The sequence below is a fragment of the Chelonus insularis genome, unplaced genomic scaffold (assembly GCF_013357705.1).
Source record: "Chelonus insularis isolate UGA/USDA-ARS -01 unplaced genomic scaffold, ASM1335770v1 contig_23_pilon, whole genome shotgun sequence".
Taxonomy (NCBI): Eukaryota; Metazoa; Arthropoda; class Insecta; order Hymenoptera; family Braconidae; genus Chelonus; species Chelonus insularis.
The window spans coordinates 1,208,483-1,218,520 of record NW_023276443.1 but is presented as its reverse complement, the minus strand read 5'-3'; the positions used below and the strand labels follow the sequence as shown (position 1 = coordinate 1,218,520).

The following is a 10,038-nucleotide window of genomic DNA, read 5'->3' as shown; positions in this document are numbered from 1 at the left end:
ACGCTCAAGTTCTTAACGTTACCACGAAAATTCCCAGGATGTACTGCTTTCTATTTGAAACAAGAGGACTTGGAAATATTTTTCTCGAGCTTGCTACTGTTGGCAGATGATTCATTTATATATATACATTCTCTGCATTAATTTCAGTGTTGTTACTTTCAATAAAAACAGTTGTTTTCAATGACTTTTTTAGTTTTAGTTGAAAGATAATGAATTATTGATAGCACAAGAGAAGTAATAAATATTTTTATTTCTTTGCAAAGTTTTATTTTGAATAGCACCAATAAATCATACTTAAAGTAGTCCAATAATTCTTCACTATTTCTAGATTGAAATAACAATTTGACTTAAGATAAAGGATAACATGTTGTGTTTTTGCTAATCATTTATCATAACAAGAATTGTAATAACTTTGGTAATTAATAAAAATATAAAAATGGTGAAAAATATTCTTTCATTTTAGATCATCTAGATGTTAGCTAACATGAGTCAATGTATATCTATATGACCAACTCGTACTCACATCTATCAATCTAATATCACTACTGTGATCAGAATAGATTGTTAACTGTGAAATCGAATAGTAGATGAACGAGAGCTTTTGAAAAATCCTTTTACTGTTAAATCAATCTGGATATCTCAAATCAGTTTGAGAGCGTTGATCAAATGATAGAGAGCTTACACTCGACGTTGAATTTTACACGAGGATTCCAATCAAATCCAAGAGCCCCACGGGACAATTCTGATGGTATTTCGTACAACTTGCAGTTTGTCCGATTAGTTCAGCCTCGACAATATCCTGCGGTAGATCCTCTGGTTGGGAAGTCGACGGTCTGGAAAGTGTCTCCGTGAGAATTAATGAATTACTAATTAACAATACAAAGAGAAGAGATCGAAATAAAACAGACTATTTGAGGTAAAATGTCTCTTCTGCTGTTTAGTGCAAAATAAATAAATAAAAAAACAATTTATTGCGATCCTTGCAAGTACAAATAACTTTTTTGGTCACCAAAAACCATGTTCAAGTGAAAATCTATCTCCTTTAAAAGTTTGTTTTATTAGATTTTTGTTTTGAAAATAAATTTAGTGAATATTTGTTTCACCTTTTTTTAGCTGCAAGTGAAAAATGTGGATTTTTAGAATTAATTAATTTTTTAAAGTCATGAAATGGTAATGAGGTATTGGGTTAATTGGATCTTAAAATTATTCTTTAATTTGATATCAAATCAGTTCTTAAGTATCAGTTTTATTGATGCTTCTACGAATCTGACTAATGAAATTTAATTGGAACAAACCGTAGGGTGGGTGTGATTTTGGAGATCAACGTTATCAACTTTCCAGTATGTTAAACAAAATCCTAGTGTAAGAGTATATTTTCTACACATTTATCCCGCTTGTCATCTTACTCAGGATAATAAATTTAAGGGAGATGTAAACAGGAAATTGGGTCTTTGATTTTATATAATAACACGTGGATCAATAATCTATATTTGTTTATAGTAATGATTTATTTCCCATGATGGCTAACAGGGCCAGAGGAGTATAAAGAAATGGGACTAAGGCTCAGTCTCCTGCAAGCTAGTGAAGTTATCACATATTACTTGTTTTAGTTATTAATAAGTTTTGGCTAGTACTAATATATTATTAACTTTTAAATATGTCTTAATAATAAACTATGTTCATGCTGAGCATTATTACTGAATAAATTCTATGTGTAAAATTTAATAAACTCATATATCCATTAAATCTTGATGTATTCTATAGTAGTCATAATCATTTGCTTCCCGAGTAAAAATAATCAGTTTTTAGGCGCGCCTAAAGGAGACCCAATTCGAGCTCAAATGATTTTTCAGGCTCTCAACGCGCCCAAATCAGGCCTACAACTATTTTGCTGGCCTAGAACACGCCCAATTGAAGCCCAAAAATATTTTCGAAGCCTAAAACGCGCCCAATTCAAGTCTATTTTCTAAGATCATATTCGACAATGATGACAATAAATTATTACAAATGTAAATTTGTAGCACCGAAAGTTAATTTGATGATAAGTTTTTCTGAGAATTTTTTTTTCTTTTCTAGATTTTTAAAATATTTTTGGGCTTGGATTGGGCGCCTGCAAAACAGTTTTAGGCCTGATTTGGGCGCGTTTTAGGCCTAGAAAATATTTTTGGGCTTCAATTGGGCTCCTACAGAATTTAGGCCTGTAATGGGCTTGTTTTGGGCACTGAAAATTTCTCTAAGTCAAGATTGGGCTTCAATCGGGCCTGTATTGAGCTTATTTTTCATTTTAGGCATGTTTTGGGCTTCTTTTGGGCCTATTTATATTTACTCTTGTTATTATCAAAAATATCAAACAAATAGTTAATAAGTTAAGGTAATGTCTATAGGATTGCATCTTTTATGAAATATAATTTAATTGTCTGAGTTAATATGGATATTAGTTAGGCTATTTTTTAAATTATTGTTGGATTCTCTGAACAAAAATGAATCTCAATTTATTCTTTATTTATATAACAACTTATAAGTAATTAGTTTTAAGTTTAGGAAATATTAGAAAACCTAAATATTTACCAATATTAATAATAATATTATTAAAACAAAACTGTTATTAATACAAAAAGAATTTACTGACAATTAAAATAAAATTATTAAACTTTCTAATTCTTACTAAAAATTTTCTAAATTTCTAATTTTATGACTTTTTCAAAGAAATGCAATAAAACTAAGGTCACTGACTTAACGCCCGAATTTCCCAATTTTCCACGTTGGTACCTTTGCCCTACCATCAGTCATAGTACCTAATGCACACCATGCACTAATATAAATACAATCATCATTTTACACTAGACAGATCACTTACAATTCTTCCTTCGACAAGTCTATACTAAATCTCTGTCAAAAATTATCTCACTTTAAACCTATATCCAATATTAAATAACGAATAATATTAGCTAAAATACAATTGTTTTGTAAATTGAAAATTACTTGAATATATTCGTTAGAATACAACAGAAATATAAACATGTGTATTTTTAATACACATCTGTAAGGACTCCAAACTATTCCTCTTTATTTTATTACTCTTTTTAATATATGACCTTAAGTACTTGGATCAGTCAAAGGACTTTTTGATTTATTCAATATTATGCTACATACTGTAGACAACTGTAAATATGAACAAAGAAGCGAGGATTGGTTGTTTTTACTGTAGAGTAATGTTTAAGAACATTTTTTAGTTAGTCTTAGAATAGTCTCTGAAGGATACAGATGAACTTCTCAGCACAATCCGCTATCGTTAAATAAAGTATCCATATATTTTTTTCTAAACTACACAACAAATTCAGTCTATATTGAATTAATATTCCTTGACCATAATCCTGAATTTCCAACAATTATTGTTTGAATTTTTTAATAATTCACTCCAAATCGTAGTGTTTTATTTTAATGCACTTAAAGTGTTTTAAAATGATGTCACCCATTTGATTATTATTATTACATTTATGGGAAGATTTAAAGTTAAAAGTAAAAGTTGGTTTTCTTACTGCAGTATGAATCATGACTTTGCTTTAATCCCTAGTGATTGGATTAAAACTACTTATCGCTTGGATTAAGCAATTCAAGTTATCTTGAAAAACCAAAATCATGATGACATAAGGATATTACTATCAGCAAGTTTAGATATGTTACTTGAGCAAAAATATCAGAGATATAACTTGTAATTGAAAAATTCTTTAGATCTAGTTTTAATGAAGCTTTCCTGATAATTTTGTCATTTCGTGAAAACTAAAATGGGCAGTAAATGAGAAGGGATAGGATGGATGGTCAAAGTTAGCAAAAGTCTAGAGTTATGAAATGGAAATAGTTGTGTCCACCATTACATGTTATCATCTCATTTAAAAGTACTTTTCCTACATTTTGATAATGTATTGACCATCAGGAATGCTAGGTTCAAAGTAAAGAGATTTATTTTTTGTCTATTAAACTTTTGTCTCGCAACATCTGTTTAGTTTTTCCAATTACAATAATAAATTAATCATACTCACTTGAAGATAACGTTGAGCATGTCACCAAGAACACCGTTGTCTTGAAGATCAAATTGCGAAGTTTCACAAATGGATCTGAGGAGACATTCCTTTCCTGGAAACCCAAAACTAGCAAAAAATGGAATGAGAAAAATGTGTTAAATGAAAGTAAAAAGCAGAGAAGTAATAAAAGTAAAGGATTAAAAAAGTTTAAAAATAAAATTAAAAAATACTTCTTGTACGTATATGGTAAAATTGTTGTGTCGTTTGATCTTTTGGTTATCGCAAACTTGCTTTCGTGTTTTCTGACGAAAGATTTATATAAATACTTTTTCCCTTGCTCACTCGATGCAGGAAGAGTAAAAGCATAAAGACGAATAGAAAAAGGGTAGAATGTGCAAAGGACGTAATGCCATGTTTTCATCGAGAATTCGCGAAGCGTTAATGCAAACGGACTCACCCGTCTTTCAACACGTTTCTCAGCGTATATTTTATATAAAAAACATGTAAGGAAACATTTGAAAAGCTTCAATTATTTTTCAACTAAGTAAATTGAAAGTTAACTTGAACGAAATAAAAAGAGAACTCGTTATTTACCATCATTTTTCCTTTTTATTTACCTTTCAAATTTATTTCTGAATAATTCGAAGATTGTTACTCTGTCAATTGCACGCTTCCGACGTCTTTTATCTTTCCATTCCCAGAAGACTGTATCATTTACTGGCAATTCGTATGATGCTTCGAAAAAATAAGATAAAGAAACAGCTTTCTGAGGGTCTGGTAGAGGTACAGCTAATGCAAAAAAAAGCTAAAAAAAAGGTAAAACTTATTTGATTTTATATTAATTATTGAGAATGCAATTAAAATTAATTACTTACGCCCATAGAACTAAATTCCGGAAATGAAAGAGCTCTTATTGGTCGGTGAAGAATTTTCGAGAGTTCGGAATTGTTATTATCGTAAGAGCCGCTGGAGGTTGTTATTAAAATACTCAAAATAAATCTGAAATCAATAAAAATTAATTAGCGAAAAGTTTGATGGATTTTATTCGAATTGAACAGGATTAGAGAGGTAATAAGATTCTTTGAAATTTTAATGGGGTGTTTATTGTGACAGTCAAAAAAAGGATGATTAATTTAAAAACTTTTTATTCCTTGAATTTTTTTAAAAGATTGAATTACAGTTAAAAGCTGCGTAAGAAGCACTGCAAATATTCGTGTTTAATTTTTAATATATTAAAAGTGTTTTAATATGACGTCACCCATTCGATTAGCATAGCCCTATTTTTAAAACACTTAAAAACGTGTTAAATATGACACAATGCTAATTAAATGGGTGACGTCATATTAAATACTTATTGTATTCCCAATGATTGGACGATATTTTATTTAAATCTATTCATTTATTGTCAAATAAATAAGTCCATGATGTTACAGAGTATTGGTTGTATGAGCGATTTAGAAGATTTGAGTAGTTCAGATGATAGATTCTAAATACACTGTAAATCTCAGTTTTCCAAAATGCATTATTTTAATGCGGATAAGTGTGTTAAATATGACGTCATCAATTTTATTAAAATTGTAGTCACTTTTTACACACTTAGATCTGCGTTAAAAGTGACTACAATGTTAATCAAATAGGTGACGCCATATTTAACACACTTATCCGCATTAAAATAATGCATTTTGGAAAACTGAAATTTACAGTGTAAGTCTGAAGATATTGAAGAAAGAAGCTTTATTTGAAGGGCTGACTAGAAGGTCCAGGAGAGGGGATGAAATCTAGCTTGTAGGGTTAAAGAAAGTGTTTTTATGCAATAGAAAGATGGAGAAATCGGGATGAGTCCAAGGTTCGTATTTTTGAAATCAGAGATGATATAAAAAAAGATTGTCTGTGAAGGACTTGGAATGCACGTACAAACTGGGTTTTCCCTGTACAGAAATCTTAACTTTCTCAAACTATAAAACTAATGGTTCTTTAAAAATTTAAGTAGATAGGCAAGGTATATAACACACTTTTGATGTATTAAAATTAGAACACCAAGAGAAAACGTAAATCAACAAATAAAACATTGTATTAATGAATTTTAATAATTTTTGATGCATTAATAAATTGAAAACTTGATGAACAAAAAGTGCAAGAAGCGTTTTTAAACTTATTTTAATAAATTAGTACATTTTTTTCCATTTTCCTCTCATTTTTCCTACTTAAATTTTTTTTGGTTTTTTTTTTCTATTAAAGCACTTTAAACCTATAGTTTCATTATAATGGGGTTCATTTTGACCATACACTATCATTAGAGGAAAAGGTAGGATTATGGTCCAGTCTTTAATATGGTCCATTCGTTTATTTTGCTAGAGATAATTTAACAGACTATAATATAATTGAATAAAAGCAAAAAGTGATCCATTAAAGAGGTAGAATTGTGGGTAACTTTCTGATTCCAAAGGAATTCTAGGAATGACTGGACCAAATTTATTTAAACTTCTTTCAGATCTTCTCCGTTGTATTATCTTTAAAATGAAATTTGTCAGGAGTCGATATCTTCAGTGGTTCTCGAGATATCAAAAACGAAAAAAAACCTGACATACGAACGTCCAATTATACGTATGGACAATTGTACGCACGTACATAAATTTATTTTTAAACCTCCTACTATGCTTTCAAATGTCTCAAAATGTAAAGACATGATAAAATTACGAATTCCAAAAATCGACTCCATCACAATAACTTCCTAATGGCAAGTTAATAAATTAATATATACTAATAAAGTCCTATTAAGTTACGTCTCAATAAATTAATAAATATAAAATGCTTTAAGTGCGTTAGAGATACAATATAATAAACATGTTCTCACACACTCTACGTGCAGTCTAATTCTTTGTCCTATTTAAAATATGTAAAGATCACATTTTGTATATCTACAAAAAAAATTTTAAATAATTCTAATTGACTTCCTTATATTTATTCCAAATGACTTGGGTCAGATTTAAAAAAATGTAATTTTAATTAATTTGGCCAATAAATTTGATTGTTATTTAATTCCTTTCAATGGAAGACTTTTTTAATTCGATCAATTATTTTATTTGTTTGAATTTCGTAGTAAGTAAAATAAAATAATATCAATAAAAATAATTAATCGAATAAAAAAAAAATTAGAAACAATAATTATTTCTTTCGTCGCTTTTAATTAAGACTCGTTAGAAAATTCTATGGCCAGGTTATCCCAGGGCTTCGATCCATCTAAGGCCTGACTGGGCGTTATTATACTGCAGCTTCCAACTTTCTCACACTTGAGGGTAAGCCAGAGCCACAATCGATCCAAATTTATGAGAATCTCAGGATTCGGAGGGACCCAAGCATGACTGCTATTTGCATTTTTGCATTAAGAAAATCTCAGCTTGACTATAATCATCATCATCATGACTCGTTAATTTTTATTATTTAAAAAAATGTAAATAAACAACAATTATAATAATAATTAAGGTAATTATTCGGAAGTGGGGTCCACTCTATTTTTGGCTATAAAAAATCGAAAAATTATGATACAGAAATTTTTTTTTTTTCATTTTGTTTATTTTTACGGCGAATTTATGATAAAAAATAGAGCTAGATTGGAAAAACAAAATTTAAATCAGTTTTTGGTTCTCAAAAGTTGAAAAAAGGACAAATTTTTATGTTTAAATGCGCCGTAAAAAACGCATTAAATGAAAAAAAAAAATTCCTGTATCATAATTGTTCGATTTTTTATAGCCAAAAATAGGATGGACCCCACTTCCGAATAATTACCTAATTAAATAGATGACATCATAGCAACATAGTTCAAACGATTGAAATAACTTTCTAAGATTGAAAATAAAGTGGCCAATTTAAGTGTAAATGTCTCATGAAATTTTAAATTGTTCAAACAGTTTTCTGGTTGAAATACTGTTTCAAATACTAATAATAAACATTCCACCCTTTTTCCCCGCCTTTTGGGATTACCCTTGCTCTTTAATGAATTTAATTGTTTTCAAAAGATTTAACACAATTACAAAGCGTTATAAAGTGAGTAAAGATTCGTATCCATTTAAGTTTAAGTATCAGATCGATTGATATGAAACCGAGCCAATTTACCGTAAATTCAGATCATCAAGTTGATTCCTAGTATGCATGAGATTAAATGCGGGTTATACTAAATCCCTGTGCTAGGGTTTGGCCACGCTCTTTTCGAAAGTTCGCGGCGTAAGTAGATAAGCCGTTGATGGCCAGACCAAACGTTGGGCAAACCCAAATACCGCAGATGTTTTACTGGGAGATTTCACTTGTAATCATTACCCGATAGAAAGCAAGGAAGATTCGAGATATCAACTTTCAATTAAGCACCAAATTTATTGAGGGTTATATAAATTTATAGATCCATTTATGTTAGGTAGTAATGTCTATTTATTGATGTTGTATTGATCTAGAAATTATCAGGGATACAATGTGTGTTATAAAGATTGTTTAAACATGAAATTTAGTTAATTGTTTCGAGGAAATATTTCAGAAATTGGTACTTACAAGTTAAGCATTTTCGTAACTCCTCAATAGACTGTAACATGTGCAACTGGCATATTATTCTCATACTGTTCACGCTCGATAACGGTGTGCTGGTGTTAAGTAGTGAGCACACTAAAGCTATTTGGTCATAATCGTTTCAATTTCTCGCTGAAATAGACCTTTAACATACCTGAGAATTTTTTCAGTCATGAAAAAATTTTTATTCTTCATCCATTGCTGTACTATTTATATCTTGACGATCCTTTTATTTTCAGTAGACTTAACATTTTCCAAGAAAAATTATGATGTTGAAGTTTTATTGAGAAATAAACGCTATCTACTTTTTCCAAACCCATTAGAGAGTGAAACTAAAGTTCAGGTATCAACTTTAATTTTTTTTTTCATTCCACTTAATAAACTCTTCTTTTGATGTAAATTTTTACATTTGAATTCGATCACCAAGTTTTGAAACATTAAACAAAATTATTTCCACTTAAAAAGGAAGTATTTATATTAAAAAGAAAATTGCTAACATCAATAATATAACTTATCAAATAGTTCCGGTTTATGATTAAATTTATCATGATAGTCATGATGTAAAAATAGGTGAATTGAATGTTGATAAATGTTTCAGGTACTCTTTGGACTTGGATTACCAATGGAAGGTGAAGTGTCAACAATTCTAGGCTATGTTTTAAAATGTAACTACAACCTACCTTACAATTCATCAGCCATTACTCACCCATACATCAGATATCAACGTGATGCTATTAGAAGTGAACATAATCATGTCAGACCTATGTCCAGATGGGAATTTTATCGACTTCTGGAATCAGCTCTGGAGACCTTGGGCTCTGGAAAAGCATGCTTACTTCGAGCTATCTGTGAAGCTGCACAAACTTCTTTTGATGAAAGTAACGGACTCCTTGGAGAGCTTCTACATGTTATCCTGACACCTTCAAGTACCACAGAACATTCAGATGTTTATGAAGATCGAGAGTATTATGCTGCTGAATTTATTGGAAAGTTCTCAGAGGGTGGATGTCACTTTTCTTTTCCTGAATGCTTCACTGATCCATTGAGTTATTTCACCATATTTTAAAATGACTTTTATTTCAATTATTATTGTCTTGCCATTTGTATTTCTTTATGATAAATAAACCAATTTATCTCCAACACATCAATGGTTTTGCTTTTTTATTGAATTATTCCTTTGAATTATTTTTTAGTTGTAACGAATATTTTTTCACTAAACTTTTTAACTGAATTTTTATTCTATCCTGTAACTTGTACCTAGATGAGAAATATAAAAAGCACTTTTCAAATATCAATAGGAAATACATGAATACTAACTTTGGAACTTTAGTCTCAAGACAGTTTAGCATTTACATATTTTCTTAAAGTTTTAAAATAAAATTTTCTGAAATTCTTTTACACTAAAGATAATACGAACAATGGAAATCTGTTCGTTGAACATAAAAATAAATGGACTGAATCG

General features: G+C 29.7%; 2 protein-coding genes across 2 annotated transcripts; one reads left to right on the top strand and one right to left on the bottom strand.

Moving 5' to 3' along the window:
• Nucleotides 1-697: 697 nt before the first annotated feature.
• Nucleotides 698-8,572, bottom strand: LOC118064571 (uncharacterized). Its single transcript, XM_035079254.1, has 5 exons — nt 8,562-8,572; nt 4,898-4,988; nt 4,640-4,827; nt 4,041-4,148; nt 698-833 (listed from the first exon to the last, which is right to left on the bottom strand). Exons 1-5 carry the CDS (start codon nt 8,570-8,572, stop codon nt 698-700), a joined length of 534 nt encoding a protein of 177 aa, XP_034935145.1.
• Nucleotides 8,573-8,748: 176 nt separating this feature from the next.
• LOC118064569 (uncharacterized) lies at nt 8,749-9,642 on the top strand. The gene is made up of 2 exons (XM_035079252.1): nt 8,749-8,919; nt 9,175-9,642. Exons 1-2 carry the CDS (start codon nt 8,749-8,751, stop codon nt 9,640-9,642), a joined length of 639 nt encoding a protein of 212 aa, XP_034935143.1.
• The last annotated feature ends 396 nt before the right edge of the window (nt 9,643-10,038 follow it).